We start from the raw sequence: 18006 nt of genomic DNA on the forward strand, positions 1-18006 counted from the left end.
GTGCAAATATTTGTAATAAAAAATAAATATAAAGTGAGCACTGTACACTTCATATTCTCTGTTGTAATTGGAATCAACATACTGTATTTGAAAATGTAGAAAACACCCAAAAATATTTAAATAAATGGCATGTTATTGTTTAACAATGAAATTAATTTTTTTAATTGCGTCATTAATTGCAATTAATTTTTTTAATCGCCTGACAGCCCTAAATTTAGTAAAACAAACGTAATCTATTAAACTTTATAAAAAACTGCCAAATCCAAGAATGTATAAAAAATTTATTACGCAATTAAGATTTATGATGAAGTAAATTGAAAATTAAACATTAAAATCGCAAATCTGATAGTACATTACAAAGTCATAATACATTATACTGCATTTGGACCTTCCAGACCAGTGTTTCCAGGAGCTTAATAACGTGTATATATAAAGCAGGGGTGCACAGCAGAGGCTAGGAATTCTGGTGGAATACAAAGCCAATGTACATTATTATTAGCATATTAAAATCCATGTCTATAAGCAAACAAAGAAATGCAAATCACATTCTATTATGGCAAACACTACTAAATATAAAAGTTTAACAAATAATTCAGCCCAAAGAAGGAATCTTGATTCCCTCCGGTGGACTTCTGGGGCCAAATGAATGACTCCTCATTAAGGAAAGGTGCCCGGCCCACCTTGGCTGAAGGCAAAGCTGGTCTCCAAGATATTATTTTGGATGAGAGGGAATGTACATAGCAGGACTAACTATATACTAGAGCACTATTCCTCAGCTCTCTCCCTATCAAAAAATGCAATTTTCAGATTGCAATGGTTAATTAAAATGTCTTTGATGTCTTTACAAATTTATAAAATAATATTCTCTCTGTAGCCTTCCAGAAATGCTCCTTCTGTATCTTTAGTGATGAAGTCTTCCAAAAGAACACCTGCGCTTTTCTCTCTCCCATTATTGTAGCTGAGTTTTCTGGATACCCTGGAAAAGAATTTTAGATCATAAGTTACTGGTAATTAAAAAGCATCCATGCTAGCTGAATCTCCAAAGAACAGAACAGAAGCTGAATGCCAAAGCAAAGAATCTAGTAACCTTAAAATATTAATGGCAAAATGCAATAGGCCTAATACAGGAATTCCCACATCCACCCAACTGCCGAAAATCCTTTATTTTTTCATTGTATTAATGCCTAAATAATATGAATAAATTAAATGAAATCTGCTTTAACCTAATTTAGGTTAAAAGCTTTAAAAACAACTTACTGCATGTGTACGAACAGAAAGGTAAATTAAAGTTTTGCTCCACTGAAGCAAATACATCTATACAGAATTCATCTACAGCTCTACTTTTCATTTCCCCCCTCAGGAATTGAAGGATTGGCAGCTTGTTGTTTAAATTTGTTGTAAACTAATCCACTCTGTGATCACACCCTCAAGTGGTCTATCTGAATACAGTCTGAGCCAACAATTCATAACAGATCTATAATAAATCTGTTAGTTATTGACCTTTCCATCTCTGAAGTTGATCTTTAATAATTAGCTTCTTGCTAGAGATTACCAAATCCAAAGTCATTACAGACACAAGAGGACTTGGCTGGTTCTTCCCCAGCTGCTGATTAGAACATACAGCAGCTTTGTTATCTACTTGACTAAGATTTCTGAAGACTTCAAACCACACAGGGCAAGTTCCATTTCCAGGATGTTTACTGCAGTCATCTCTTGGACCTCTAAAGCTATCATAGCGCTGGCCTGAGGAAACTATCCATCTGAGTCTTAATTCAGGTTACACAAATGTATAGTCACTGATTTGCAATTAAGGAACACATTTTCTATTCCAGATAAGTTAGCAATCGAAGAGTCACTAATGCTTTTCACATGAAGCCTGTTACTTGTAGGCACGAAGAAAAAAAAAGTTTCTGGCTCAAAACAACTTGCCCATATCATAGGGAGAGGTTTCCACTTATAACAGAGAGAAGAAAAAAGCATGAATTAAGAAACTGAGTAAAGATGTAATAAAAAATATTTATGTGAGCAAGCTCAAGCAAAGCTCACAGAAAGACCACCTATCCATTAGCTTGCTCAAGATCATCCACTAAATCAACTATTTTTTAATCTCATATATAAATGAAAGGCCTTAACCAGAGAGAAATTCCATACTTTAATTAAAAAAGAAAATGAAAACAGCAAACAGCTAAGCAGAAGTGGAGATGAAACTGCAGAAACACACACACACACACATAACCAGCCTACTACATTTTCTGTATATAAGTTAGAGAAATTGTTTTTGAAAATATATTTTTGTCGTTTTTTAAAAGGTTACTAGATTAAGGATAATCTAGGCATGGTCCAATATCTAAACAAATACTTTGCCTCAGTCTTTAATGAGGAGCTTAGGGATAATGGTAGGATGACAAATGGGAATGAGGATATGGAGGTAGATATTACCACATCTGAGGTAGAAGCCAAACTCGAACAGTTTAATGGGACTAAATCGGGGGGCCCAGATAATCTTCATCTTCAAGACTATTAAAGGAACTGGCACATGAAATTGCAAGCCCATTAGCAAGAATTTTTAATGAATCAGTAAACTCAGGGGTTGTACCATCCGACTGGGGAATTGCTAACATAGTTCCTATTTTTAAGAAAGGGAAAAAAAGTGATCCAAGTAACTGTAGGCCTGTTAGTTTGACATCTGTAGTATGCAAGGTCTTGGAAAAATTTTTGAAGGAGAAAGTAGTTAAGGACATTGAGGTCAATGGCAATTGGGACAAAATACAACATGGTTTTACGAAAGGTAGATCGTGCCAAACCAACCTGATCTCCTTCTTTGAGAAGGTAACAGATTTTTTAGACAAAGGAAACGCAGTGGATCTAATTTACCTTGATTTCAGTAAGGCATTTGATACGGTTCCACATGGGGAATTATTAGCTAAATTGGAAAAGATGGGGATCAATATGAAAATTGAAAGGTGGATAAGGAACTGGTTAAAGGGGAGACTACAACGGATCATACTGAAAGGTTAACTGTCAGGCTGGAAGAAGGTTACTAGTGGAGTTCCTCAGGGATTGGTTTTGGGACCAATCTTATTTAATCTTTTTATTACTGACCTTGGCACAAAAAGTGGGAATGTGCTAATAAAGTTTGCGGATGACACAAAGCTGGGAGATATTGCTAATACAGAGAAGGACCGGGATATCATACAGGAAGATCTGGATGACCTTGTAAACTGGAGTAATAGTAATAGGATGAAATTTAATAGTGAAAAGTGCAAGGTTATGCATTTAGGGATTAATAACAAGAATTTTGGTTAAAAATTGGGGACACATCAGTTGGATGTAACAGAGGAGGAGAAGGACCTCGGAGTATTGGTTGATCACAGGATGACTATGAGCCGCCAATGTGATATGGCTGTGAAAAAAGCTAATGCAGTCTTGGGATGCATCAGGCGAGGTATTTCCAGTAAAGATAAGGAGGTGTTAGTACCGTTATACAAGGCACTGGTGAGACCTCATCTGGAATATTGTGTGCAGTTCTGGTCTCCCATGTTTAAGAAGGATGAATTCAAACTGGAACAGGTACAGAGAAGGGCTACTAGGATGATCTGAGGAATGGAAAACCTGTCTTATGAAAGGAAACTCAAAGAGCTTGGCTTGTTTAACCTAACCAAAAGAGGGCTGAGGGGAGATATGATTGTTCTTTATAAATATATCAGAGGGATAAATATCAGGAAGGAAGAGGAATTATTTAAGCCTAGTACTAATGTGGACACAAGAACAAATGGATATAAACTGGACATCAGGAAGTTTAGACATGAAATTAGACGAAGGTTTCTAACCGTTAGAGGAGTGAAGTTCTGGAACAGCCTTCCAAGGGGAAGAGTGGGGGCAAGAGACATATCTGGCATCAAGACTAAGCTTGATAAGTTTATGGAGGAGATGGTATGATGGGATAGCCTAATTTTGGCAATTAATTGATCTTTGATTATTAGCCCAATGGTCTGTGATGGGATGTTAGATGGGGTGGGATCCGAGTTACTACAGAGAATTCTTTCCTGGGTGCTGGCTGGTGAGTCTTGCCCACATGCTCAGGGTTTAACTGATCGCCATATTTGGGGTCTGGAAGGAATTTTCCTCCAGGGCAGATTGGTTGAGGCCCTGGAGGTTTTTCACCTTCCTCTGCAGCGTGGGGCACGGGTCACTTGCTGGAGGATTCTCTGCACCTTGAGGTCTTTAAACCACGATTTGAGGACTTCAATAACTCAGACATAGGTTGGGGTTGGTTACAGGAGTGGGTGGGTGAGATTCTGTGGCCTGCTTTGTGCAGGAGGTCAGACTAGATGATCATAATGGTCCCTTCTGACCTTAAAGTCTATGAGTCTACTGTATTGTGTATTCTGTTGTCTATAAAGCTGGATTAGTTATGAGTCTACAAAAGAACAAGGCTCTGAGGGAGCTGAAGTTTCAGAAATCTGTTACCTTAATATTTTCTTTCTAAACAAAAATCACAAATTAATATTTGCCCACTGGAAAGCTGGAAGTCTCCCATTTCCAGTGGTAGATAATATTGTACCTGTTTCTAGCTAGTATGCCACAAGATATCAAAACCTGAACCTGTCAATGTACTAAAGTTATTAATCCTGGGTCTCAGAAAAGTAATTTTTTTCGGACGGAGGATAGGATTTAGGGAAGGACACGTGATGAGAAGAGAAGCAAATTCTGTGGTACGTTTAAAAATACTTGCGGATGTTAAGTCAATCTGCAGATTGGAACGTTAGTGCTCTTTCTATATATTGATAAGGCAGACAAGATGTCTGTCACGTTTCATACTTTATCATATATTCCATACATGTGCACATAGATTTAAATAATGTATTCCTGTATCATGTATACATACCAACTACAGCCTTTAAAATCTTAATGTAAAAAAGTCCCTTGATACAATATATTACAAAAAGTCAGTGACAAATGGATCCTAAAAATATAGGTTTATACAAAGAGTAATGTAGTGTTATCAATTCAGTGATTAGCTGCAATCATTTTTTTATCCTAAGTCCATAACCTAGGCCCCCCCCACTCCTCCAAAGGAGCACAGCACATTTGTAAACATTTTCTTAAAAAAAAAAAAAAATCTAACTTATTTTGCTGCTATTTTGTAACTACTGAAAAGTCACTTGCCTTTGTTAATATTTTTGTGCACTTCTGGATGAGCCATTACTTTGCAATGTTCTAGGGATACTTGCATAGACATTTGCAATCCTGGATTCTGATAATAAAAATAATGGGGTCATAAGGTTAAGCATCACATTGAGCAACCTATCCAGTACAATACTGGACTATTCTGACCTTAGGAGCAAGCTCAGAGCAGCAGTTCTAAGTATTAAAAAAAAGCATCAACTTACTTCCATCTGTGAAGTATAATGAACGTTCTTTACATGAAAGCCTCTGGCCAAATTTAATTTCAAATACAATTTGTACTTTATAACAGTGAACATACTTAAATGTAAAACTAATTTCCTTTAAAGACCTTATAATTTATCAGCATTAGAAAAGGATGGAAATATCTTGCAATTAGGTTTAGGGTCACAGAAAGGCATTGCGGGGAGCTGCAAACATCAGTTAAGAGATATAATACAAAGGGATATAAGAGGTTAACAACTCAGAGCAAACAATAAAATGAGACTTATCTTGGAAAAATGAGACCTAAAGAAATACTGTTAACATGAAAAAGAGTACTTGTGGCATCTTAGAGACTAACAAATTTATCAGAGCATAAGCTTTCGTGGGCTACAACCCACTTCTTCGGATGCATATAGAGTGAAACATATATTGAGGAGATATATATACACACATACAGAGAGCATGAACAGGTGGGAGTTGTCTTACAAGACAATATATGTTTCACTTTATATGCATCCGAAGAAGTGGGTTGTATGCTCTAATAAATTTGTTAGTCGCTAAGGTGCCACAAGTACTCCTGTTCTTTTTGAGTATACAGACTAACACGGCTGCTACCCTGAAACCTGTTAACATGAAAAAAACCTTATTTCTGAAGAATTTGTACCTACTATACTTACCAGAAACACAGATTATTAAAACTGTAAGGCATTAACAAAAAAGTATATTTTTTCCAGTCTTTTAACTATGTGCATTTGAGATTGTTTTATGTAGTCTGTCACCATTTCCCCTGCATATTTAGTTCTTCCCTTGCTGAAAAGATTCTAGTGTAACAGAAACACTTTTCTAAAAGAAGTTAAATTTGATAGTGTCCATTCATATATCTGGGGAAAATAATTCAGAACACAAATGTTCAATGGGAGTGAGAAACTTCTCAAACAGAAATGCTGAAACTGATGGCAGTAGACAAATTAGATACATGTTTGCAATGCTACCTTGTAGGGAAAAAAGCTAGTGCAATTTGCTTACATAGAAACATCAGATCGGAGTAGAAAGTGAACAGTCCCTCTTCCATATCGCTTGTATGTCATCAGACATGGAATACGGCATTCAATTCTGGGTTTCATTATTAGAGCCCTGTGCAAATGCAAAATTTGGATTTGCATCTATCTGCGATCAGCAAAAATGATTCATGTATACAAATATTAAGCGGATATCTGCGGATTTGCAGGGCGCTACTCATTACTGGACCTATACTAACTGGACAGAACTTAGGGAACAGCAACAAGAAATGACATGAAGGGCTGCTGTGATTGATTTATAAAGAATGATTAGGACAGTTCAATACTTATAGTTTGGCATTTAATCAGGTATGAACTGGAACATAGTAGTGGGCTACAAAATATTTAAATAGTATAAAATATCACAGATACAGGGGAGTATCAATAATAAAGGCAGTATATAATAAAAATGTCAACATTTTGGTTGAATATCAGAGGGAAACAAAAGCTATTTAGACTGAAGAATCCTGACCCAACAGAGGTGGTGGAAGCTCCATCACCTGGGACATGCAAGGACTAACTGTGCTAAACAACAAAAGTGTATAACAGGAAATAAAACTCTGACGTGAAATGGAGATGGGCTAGATAACCTCACAGGAACGTTTCATGTCTACTTTCTGTAAACGTATCCGATACTGTCACTTTTAACAAGCAGATCAGGGCGACAACTTTAAAGAAAAGAAAGTCAAGTTTGTTTACATACTATTTTCCACTTTTCCTCTGACATGATTGAAATTGTTCATCCCTATATATCAAGTGTGTCCTTCTTTGGGAACCCCAGAATGGACATTTCATGAGAGAATATCATATCCTCCTTGGAGAAGGATATTTATGTAAACAACTAGTTCAGAGATCACAGAAGGTAGATCAGAGGAACCAAAAAGTTATCACTAGGAGATCCAGGGATGTAAGGCAAGGATGACAAGAGATATCAGAGGTAAATGACACCTCCTTTGAGACCAGAAGCTGGATCTCCATCAAGCTATTCTGTCAAAGGGTAACCTCTGGAAAAAGATGCGGTCCCCAAAGTGTGAAAGTTTATTACTCTAATTATGTTGATACCACCAATCTAGGTTAGCTGTTGTACAGATTTAGCCCAGCTCTACAACTAGGAGAGCTTTGCTGGTATAAGTGTACCACAGTGGCAATGCATGCCTAGTGCAGATTCAGTTTATACTGGCAAAACTGAGCTTTTGCCAATATAGCTAATACATTATGGATAACCTGAAAAATTTTGCTTGACTAAATGCTGTTGTAAGAGAGCAAGAAAGACTCTGACCAGAAAATTCTTTCCCCTTACATGACTTCTTTAAAAATCTTAAGGGCTTTCCTCCGCCCCTGCTGATGTTTAGAAGAGTCTTTTCATCAAGGGAAAAGGCCAGCACACCCATTAAATGTGTCTGGGTCTGCCCATTTCCCACTTGTCTCCAGCTTCTGTTTACACTACTGACTGCAGGCCAGCTTCAGCAGCAGCAGCACTGAAGCAAGACCTCCCAACCTCTGAACTCTAGAGGAGTCCCAAAGAGTGAAAAATCCCTCTCCTGGCTCCCACTACTCCCTTGTCTACACTATAGTTTGGAGAAGGATGAACAACCTTCCTGTCCCCACCCCCAGCCACATACAAAATGGTCTGTGAAGGGAAGAAGGGGGTCCCCCTGGCTGTCCCTTTTTGCCTCTTGCCTACACAGGGCTCCCAGGAAAAGGGTACACTCTAATGGCACCAAACTTAGAAACAGCAGAAGCTCTTCTCTTGTGTTTCTGGTAAAAAGTAAATGCCCCCTTACAGGCACTAAGGAGAGGCATACCTGCTCCCCCCAAGAGCAATGCAAAAGTGATGACATGCTAATGACAACTCACCATTAACAGAATCATGAAAGTGAACAAACACAGTGCTGTCAAAATGCACAAAGTAAAAAAAGCCGAGGAAACAGAAAAAAATCTTGAATCACTTTCAGGTTATCTTATGTACTTCTTGCAACAAGAGGATGTATAACACCTCCAATGAGTAATGAGATTTTTCAAGTTGACAGTGTCCCCATAAGTTTCAGCCTGGAGATTTTATGGCCAATTTAGATGGACCTGAAAATAATGTATTACATTGGAAATATTGACAACTTTAACTATGAGAACTATTGAAGCAGGTACTGTTGTATCTGAAGTAGCTTATTTTAAATCTCAAGCTTCAGATTTACAATTCTCAGCAAGTCTTTTTGATGGTAAATATAAAGATTAGGAATTTTATAGGCCCCGGGAGTTTGTGCTCATCTAATCTCATACCAGTTTAATTTTTCAAATTCAGAACTTGAGCAAATCTTCTTGCTGACTCGCTGGCAGCACTTTAATTTAGTTTAAGTCCTCCTGCAGATCTACACTTACAATGCTGCAACAGTGCAGCTGCACCACTTAAGCAAAGATACTCCTATGCTGTTGGGAGAGCTTCTCCCATCGCCGTAATTAATCCACCTCTGCAAGAGACAGCGTCTATGTCAATGGGGGAAGCTCTCTGCTGACATAGCCCTGTCTACGCTGAAGGTTAGGTTGGTATAACTATGTCATCCAGGAGCCTTGATTTTCACACACCTGAGAGATAGTTATACTGATATAAGTCTGCAGTGTAGACCTGACCTAGGACATATTTGTAATCTTGTTACTGTGTAACCACCAGTTCTGTAGAGCTGGAAGCAGGAACTCCGCAAGAGTGGTAGTAAAAAACTTAGTTCTTGAAAACATGATTAACTAATCAGCGACTTCCCTATTACACATTAACGGATATTAGCTATGTAAGATATTAGCAATACAGCAGAGAAGGGGAACAGGAAAACCAGTATTTATTAAATGAAGCCTTAAGAAGAAAATTCTGATCTTATCCAAAGAAAAAAAGTAAAACACCCCAACAACTCTCAAGCTGTGGTCCAGGATGCCCTTCTTGGGGATCTCCAGAAAGGAACATTTTGAGACATATCCAAGGATTGTTGGGAGAAGAATGGGTGTCCCTTAGGAAGAGGTCTGCAGAATGAATGAGTTGGAGATCTGCTGGCTTCCCTTTAAGAAAAGCCCTCCTAATTGATAAAGTAATTCATAATGCCTTTTGAAACTTACCTTGCACAAAAGTACTTGGACTAACTGGATAAGTGTGATTTGAAGAAGTATGAAACCCAGAATCCTGAAAATGAAGCACTGAGAAATTAAATCAAAGTAGACACTTACAAGTGTGTTACAGTTAACAGCCTGGGTCAGAACAAGGAGTTGGGAATCCTGCACTAAGGGCCTGATTTAAAACCCACTGAAGTTAATAGGAGTCTAATGATTCCAGGCCATTATCTTGTCCGGCTCAGTTTCTCTGCCTGCCTCTCTCACACAGGGCTGTGAAGAGGATTTAACAATGCTCATAGTTTGAGATTTTATTCCGTTTAAACTCAATTGCAATGAACTAAGATTAAACTAATACTTTTGTTGAATATTTGTAGGGGCCATATTCCCTAAAATGGGGAAATGGGATTAGGGGGCCCATGATTTTAATAACATTTCAAGCATTTCAACCATACTGGTCAAAAAACTGAAGCAGAAATTTTAGATTGACTTAAAGCTTCTCTTGGACTAAATCAATCTTTTTCAAAATGACTATAGTACAAGATATAATTTTTTACACTTCTGCACATTATCAACCAAAAATAGTATAGTAAAAGTGTCCTTACAAAGTTTTCAGATGCCTGACTTTGACAATTAGGACTATCAAATATGCCAGGAACAATCCCATCCATCACACTTGAGAAATCCAGGCCAGTTGTCTGAGGATTAATATTTTTTCTATGAGGAGACTGATTACTTGCTCTAGGAAAAATATCATCAGGTATATTTTTCAGTTTCTTTACAGGTGAAGACAGAAGATCTTCATTGTGGAAATCTGCTACTCTTTTAATTCTGGTAACTGCAGGCAAAGTTCGTATGGGTGAGTTAATTAAAGCATTTACAGTTTCTGACATCTGTATGCCTTCATATTTCCTTAAGTTCGAAGCTCTCAGAAACGTGGGCAGTTTTGGAAACCCTTCGGAACACAATCTCTGATAAACCTCGTCAAATGCACTATCATATTTTTTATGAGACTTTACAGAATTACAGAAGTAAGACTTGATTAGTCTCTCTTTTTCTTTAGTGTTTGAAAGAGGCTTTCTAATCTTAAGAGGTTTCTGAAGTTCTTTGGGGCACAGCTTCTGGTAAAGTTTTTCAAATTCATCTTCACATTTCTGGTGAGTCTTGACTGGACTTTGATTCACAGGAAGTGAGGAAAAAGAATGACTGCGCTGCAGTGAAAAACCTCCCCTGAAAGTTTTTATTTCAGGATTTCTGATTAATGTATTTGATGTTCTTACTAGAGAATAGTTGTTAAGTGGTGGAAAGGTATTAGCATCACCATTCAAGTTGCAAGTGGACAAATGGAACCCTGATGTACCATCGAAAGCTGTATTGTCAGTTTTGCCGTTCTTGCTCTCTTTCACTAGACAAGGAGATGTTGTGCAAGTTACAGAAAAGCATCCCAGAGAAAGTACTTCAGGCAGCTTCCCATTTGGGCTGCCTTTTGAGTCATGTAATGACACGGTGGTCTGAGGTGGACCCTCAGTTAGAAATGTTTCTTCTGTTCTAGCAGTAACATTTGGAAAAACAGACTCGGAGATGTTTTGGTCTATTCTTTGAATGTATGAATTATCTTCTAAATTTCCAGGCCAATCTATTTCCATTTCACTTGTACTACCATGTGGGTAAGATACCATACCAGATTCACCATTAGTCACACACCGTGTCTGACATTTGCCATCATGAAGTTGGTTACGCTCATTTAAATTATTTCCAACAGGCAATTTATGATCATTACTATTTGTATTAAGCAGCATAGGCTTCAATTTAGATGTCCTGAACCTTCTTATTCTTTCTATGGTGACATTAAGCTTTGATTTTCTAGGAGGCCATCCTCTGTGTTTGTAGTGTCTGATTATGGAATCAGCTGCTTTTTTCTGAGAGTGTTTGTTCATCAACTTGCTAAGTGTCTCCACCATTCCTGGATACAAATCTGCAAGTGTGACATTGTTCCAGGAACATTCTTCATTTGCAGACTGGTACTCTTCCATGAAGCTATCATAGCCCGTTTCATTTTTTTCCAGAAAAGGTACATGTCTGGGTAGAGTTATCTTATCTGCTGAAATAAGAAAAGCAGAAACACATAGTATGAGAGACTGGATGCAGGAGGTGCATTTCTAGATTCTGCTTTCCTTCTGAAACCATTAGCTTGGTTATGTATTAGGCCAAATAAAGTTATATACAACAGTGATTAGAACCTTTCAAATAATGTATTAATTACATAGCATAAATCTAATTTTAAATATTAGAAGGTGTACAAATATTCTTGCAGTGTTGATCTTCATTTGCTGTTAATAAAGCCTTGTAAAATTCTAGATTGTTTTTTTCATGAGTAAAATTTCTAGTGTTTTTCATCACGATTCCCATCAGGTTACAGGATTGTTGCTGGACAAATACGTTTTAGTAAATTTTCATCAAAGTTTGTACAAGGCTATATTAACAGACTGTAGAAAATGGATACCAAGTGTCTTGGAGTACAAACTATTTTAAAGTTCTTCTGAGGTGTAAGTGGGAGTCGTCCAAAAAGGACTTCTTGCAACAAGAATATGTACAACACTCAGTGGTGAATGCATGTTAGTGCAAAATATTTTCACTGCCAAGACAAATAGAGCCTCTCCTCTTATCAAATCTGCAATAATGACTGGGAAAAGAATGTGAATTTCTTAGCAAAGACAAAAGTGTCATAAAATTTACTATGTTCATTTGACAATTGTAATGTTGTTTTAAAGTTATAATGAGTAACTTACTAAGTGCTCTGAAGTATTTACTGTAAAAGTAACAAAGATTCATAAATGGCAGCATGCCACTACTAAGTCTTTGTGACACGGGGGAGACTACTGATTTTGGGGTCAATTACAATCTGCATATGAGCAAATGTGTAAATTAACAAGGTTCAATTGAATAATGAAGCCTAGGGCATAGCCTTATGTAGAGTTTTTGGTTATTTTATTCCCTCAAAGAAGTACAATGATTCTCCTTAAAAGCCAAGTTTTTACCCAAGACTTTTATTGTCCCACCTTTAGTAATTGAAGCCCATTAAGTCCAAAAATGTGGAAGGATCAAGAGGACTTTCTATAATCCCAGGGCACTGTGTACCGAAAGGAAATGTTTTCAAAAGGCACAAACGGCAATTAGGAGCCCACTAACCGCTATGTCTAAAATGCTAGGGAACAGAATGTTTGATATGTCTGATAGCAAATGTTAGGATGTGAAAATACCATGGAAAAAGTAAACCCTTCTGCAAAAGAGCACCAGACTTCAATGCAAGTTTTTCCCTACCTAAAGGCTGCAAAAATCAGGCCCATTATCTTCATGCTGCTCCTGCACAAGCAGTTACTGCCAAATACAAGACACCCATGAGACTGTGTTGTGCTACCAGCTAAACCAAAGCAAGCACAAAAATATAGAATAACTTGACCATGTTTAAATTCTTTATTACGGTGGGTTTTTAAATGTATCTTTTTCTCTGACCATTTTAGAATAGCTGAGTTCATTTATAAGAGATAATTCCTTTTTAAAAAATGTTTAAAATACGCCTATGGCAAAACATTAACAATGGGCCTATATAACGCCTCAAGAATTCAAATTGTTGTATCTTTATGTCCAGGTTAACCCACTTTTTTGCATTTTCAATAAATATGTTACATAAGAACAGCCGTACCGGGTCAGACCAAAGGCCCATCTAACCCAGTATCCTGTCTACCGACAGTGGCCAATGCCAGGTGCCCCAGAGGGAGTGAACCTAACAGGCAATGATCAAGTGATCTCTCTCCTGCCATCCATCTCCAGCCTCTGACAAACAGAGGCTAGGGACACGCTTCCTTACCCATCCTGGCTAATAGCCATTAATGGACTTAACCACCATGAATTTATCCATTTCTCTTTTAAACGCTGTTATAGTCCTAGCCTTCACCACCTCCTCAGGTAAGGAGTTCCACAAGTTGACTGTGCGCTACATGAAGAAGAACTTCCTTGTATTTGTTTTAAACCTGCTGCCTATTAATTTAATTTGGTGACCCCTAGTTCTTGTATTATGGGAATAAGTAAATAACTTTTCCTTATCCACTTTCTCCACATCACTCATGATTTTATATACCTCTATCATATCCCCCCTTAGTCTCCTCTTTTCCAAGCTGAAGAGTCCTAGCCTCTTTAATCTCTCCTCATATGGGACCCGTTCCAAACCCCTAATCATTTTAGTTGCTCTTTTCTGAAGCTTTTCTAGTGCCAGTATATCTTTTTTGAGATGAGGAGACCACATCTGTACGCAGTATTCGAGATGTGGGCGTACCATTGAATTATATAAGGGCAATAATATATTCTCCGTCTTATTCTCTATCTCCTTTTTAATGATTCCTAACATCCTGTTTGCTTTTTTGACCGCCTCTGCACACTGCATGGACATCTTCAGAAAACTATCCACGATGACTCCAAGATCTCTTTCCTGACTTGTTGTAGCTAAATTAACCCCCATCATATTGTATGTATAGTTGGGGTTATGTTTTCCAAAGTGCATTACTTTACATTTATCCACATTAAATTTCATTTGCCATTTTGTTGCCCAATCACTTAGTTTTGTGAGATCTTTTTGAACTTCTTCACAGTCTGCTTTGGTCTTAACTATCTTCAGCAGTTTAGTATCATCTGCAAACTTTGCCACCTCACTGTTTACCCCTTTCTCCAGATCATTTATGAATAAGTTGAATAGGATTGGTCGAGGACTGACCCTTGGGGAACACCACTAGTTACCCCTCTCCATTCTGAGAATTTATCATTTATTCCTACCCTTTGTTCCCTGTCTTTTAACCAGTTCTCAATCCATGAAAGGACCTTCCCTTTTATCCCATGACAGCTTAATTTACGTAAGAGCCTTTGGTGAGTGACCTTGTCAAAGGCTTTCTGGAAATCTAAGTACACTATGTCTACTGGATCCCCCTTGTCCACATGTTTGTTGACCTCTTCAAAGAGCTCTAATAGATTAGTAAGACACGATTTCCCTTTACAAAAACCATGTTGACTATTGCTCAACAGTTTATGTTTTTCTATGTGTCTGACAATTTTATTCTTAACTATTGTTTCGACTAATTTGCCCAGTAGACGTTAGACTTACCGATCCATGATTGCCGGTCGATAACAGATCCCTAATGTTATATTCTTATTAGAGCATGAAATTTCTATCCATAGAGATTCTATGGAACATGTGGATTCACTTAAGATTTTTACTTCATTTGATTCTACATTTTCTTTCACATATAGTGCCACTCCCCTCCTCCCCCTCCCCCCCCCCCGCACGACCTGTTCTGTCCTTCCGATATATTTTGTAACCCGGAATGATTGTATCCCATTGATTGCTCTCAGTCCACCAGGTTTCTGTGATGCCTATTATATCAATATCCTCCTTTATCACAAGGCACTCTAGTTCACCCATCTTATTATTTAGACTTCTAGCATTTGTGTACAAGCACTTTAAAAACTTGTCACTGTTTATTTGTCTGCCCTTTTCTGATTTGTCAGATTCTTTTTTATGTGAATGTTTATCATCTGATCTGGCCCTTACATTATCCTCCTCCATCCTCTGCTCCTGACTATAACCTGGAGATTCTCTATCATTCTCTTTCATTTGTTAAATAACTACAGTTCAGTGTCATACTCACCAACTGGAGATTTAGTCATACCCATCAAGTCTTGCCATGGAGATGTTATGTGAAGACGCTTTGATTTTTCACCAGGTGCAACCTGAAAAACCCACAGAACTTATTTAGTAATTTATGTTTATATTACAGTAGCACTCAGGCCCCATTCAGGATTGTGGTCCCATTGTGCTAGGCACTGTACAAAAGACATGAACCATACCCTGAAGAACTCAGTAAAACAGGGAGGAAAAAGTTCTATTTAAGATTTGCTTTTGCTTCAATTACAGTTGCAGTATGTTTTCTTAGACAAAGCAACAGATAAAAACTTGAGAAAAAGGATATTTGGCAAAATATTCAAAAACTTACATGACATGTATAATTTCTAAATTAAGCATAAAGTTTGCATTTCTTTCCTGAATATTTAAATTTACTTCCATTTATAAAACACATATCTGAACACTCTAGGCACATCTGACAAATACAATAAATTAAAAAAAAACCCAGCAGCCCTATAACATAAAACACTATTACATAACCAGACAGCTCCCCACTTCCTCCAATTTCTTATTTTCCATGAACATCAAGCCCAAAAATATTTGCTTCTTGAGAAAGTCTATTAAGTTGCATAAGTTAGCCTTTAGCATGACAGGCAAATAACGTATAACGGGAAAGAATAGTTAAATGATGTTTGTTCAGTTTCTTTGAATCATCTCACAATGTTTCAAAGCTACCCTGTTTCCCCGAAAATAAGACAGTGTCTTATATTAATTTTTGCTCCCAAAGACGCGCTAGGTCTTATTTTCAGGGGATGTCTTATTTTTCAATGAAGAAGGATACGGTACACATTTTTTTGCCTTATTATCGGGGAGGTCTTATTATCGGGGGGATGCCTTATATTACAACGAGAGGCAAAACTGTAAGTAGGCCTTATTTTCGGAGGATGTCTTATTTTCGGGGAAACAGGGTAACAGGGCAATGCTTTCCACAATGGGCAAAAGCCAGCGCTCCCTACTCCACCAGAAAAGGCAATAAAAATTCAAGTGACAAGCAGCAAAGAAAGGTATTTTGGTGGTCTTTGTGATGCAATTCTAATAAAAAGTCCACTACTATTGCATACTGGTCACTGTATCCTATGCTGAAAGAAAAAAAATCAGGGATACTGAAGACAATATTTGAGAGTTTGAAGGAATGTTACACAAAGGAGCTAGTTCAGTGATGAATGTACCTGCCATATACTGAGACTGTGTCTTTGTTCAGCAGCCAAAAATAGGGCTTAATAAACCAAGATAGCTAATTCTAGGGGCATACCACTGGTCTCCAACCGAATAGGAAGAAAACAAATTTGAATATGACACTTACTGGTATACGGACTCACAAGTTTGCTTTAAATTGACGAACAATTCAAATTTTTATAAATGAATAAGATGTTCCCTCTTCAAGAAACTCACCCTATTTTTCACTAAGAAGTTCTCACAGATTTGGATTGCCCCTAGCCAAGGCACAACAAGCAACGGTTTGGCTAGTAGTTTAAAGATACCAGTTTTAAGTAGTGAATTAATTCTAACAAACCCAAGCAGATGCATTACCATAATCCATTTAGGGATGTTTCTTTCATCATCTTGTACTATCACATCCACACGAACTTTGACTTTCTCTCTCATTTCCAGCTCAGAAGGGTTTACAAGTAGAATGTCCTCCTTTTATTCACAGAAACAAAAACATGTCAAATGTAACATCCACAACAAAAAATGTTTACACAGTAACAAGTTAGTAACAGAAAACTTCACAAAACACAATACATATTCAAATCATAGGGATTTCAAACTTGAAGAAAAACAAATAAAAGATTGGTTAAAACAGAACACTATAAATACTGACCAATAAAGACATGCCCAATCAGGTCATTGCATGTCAAGTAAATGATGTTTATACTGGAAGCCAGACAGAAAGCAGTATAAAATATTCAGTAACTTTAATCTAACTTTTCAATTATATAGATTATCTGTTTTAAGGAAAAATATGAAACTGTGTTCACATTAGATGCATGTATAAATAGCTATAGGAAACAAGAAATTCACAGTCACTTCCTAAGACCTCACAGGTACACATGGCTCCAAAGAGATAGCCTAACTAGAAGCCAATACCACTTCCACTACTTTCCAGCAGACCTTCTTCAACTTTAATTTATTTTTAAATAGGAGAAGTCTGATAATGATTTATGGAAAGATACTGTCTTCTCATAGCTATACATCACTGACTAGTTGGGTGATCCTAGACAAGTCAACCTCTGAGCCTCAGAGTCCCATCTGTAAAAAAGGTTAATAATACTTCAAAATATTCTGAGACAAAATTTTGTAAAGTACTGAGATCCTTGGATGCAAATAACAAAAATGCTAACTATTGTATAATAATAAATGAGATGCAAATGATAATCCATACTCCTACATAAAAGGGAGATTTGTCTCCACTCTTAACTCTAGATTCTCTGGCCTTCTCAGTGTTAATATGTGCCTTTACCAAAAACATAGGAATTGCCATCCTGGATCAGACATGAGATCCACCTAGTCCACTTTCCTGTCTTTGACAGTGGCCAACAGTAGATGCATCACAGAAAAGTGTCAGAACCCCACAGTTGGCATGTAGAGCAATCTGCAGCCCTGCATTAGATCTTAGAATCATAGAACTGGAAGGACCTTGAGAGGTCATCTAGTCCAGTCTCCTGCATTCCTGCAGGACTAAGTATTATCTAGACCATCCCTGACAGGTGGCTGTCCAATCTGCTTTTAAAAATC

General features: G+C 37.4%; 1 protein-coding gene across 13 annotated transcripts in view; it reads right to left on the reverse strand.

Moving 5' to 3' along the window:
- Positions 1-266: 266 nt before the first annotated feature.
- HJURP (Holliday junction recognition protein) overlaps positions 267-18006 on the reverse strand; it is a 40945-nt gene continuing 23205 nt past the window's right edge. For 8 of the 13 annotated variants that reach the window (XM_005283707.5, XM_065588304.1, XM_065588313.1 and 5 more), the window contains 6 exons: positions 16801-16911; positions 15236-15317; positions 10145-11640; positions 9549-9612; positions 5170-5257; positions 267-976 (listed from right to left, as the gene is read on the reverse strand). In XM_005283707.5, the coding sequence (XP_005283764.1) occupies positions 5175-5257; positions 9549-9612; positions 10145-11640; positions 15236-15317; positions 16801-16911 (1836 nt within the window). In that variant the 3' untranslated portion in view covers positions 267-976; positions 5170-5174. Of the gene's footprint in view, positions 977-5169; positions 5258-6417; positions 6526-9548; positions 9613-10144; positions 11641-15235; positions 15318-16800; positions 16912-18006 lie in introns of all 13 variants that reach the window. The other 5 variants (XM_065588281.1, XM_065588325.1, XM_065588290.1 and 2 more) reach the window with 2 other exon arrangements.

Source organism: Chrysemys picta, chromosome 1 (assembly GCF_011386835.1).
Source record: "Chrysemys picta bellii isolate R12L10 chromosome 1, ASM1138683v2, whole genome shotgun sequence".
NCBI classification, from domain to species: Eukaryota; Metazoa; Chordata; order Testudines; family Emydidae; genus Chrysemys; species Chrysemys picta.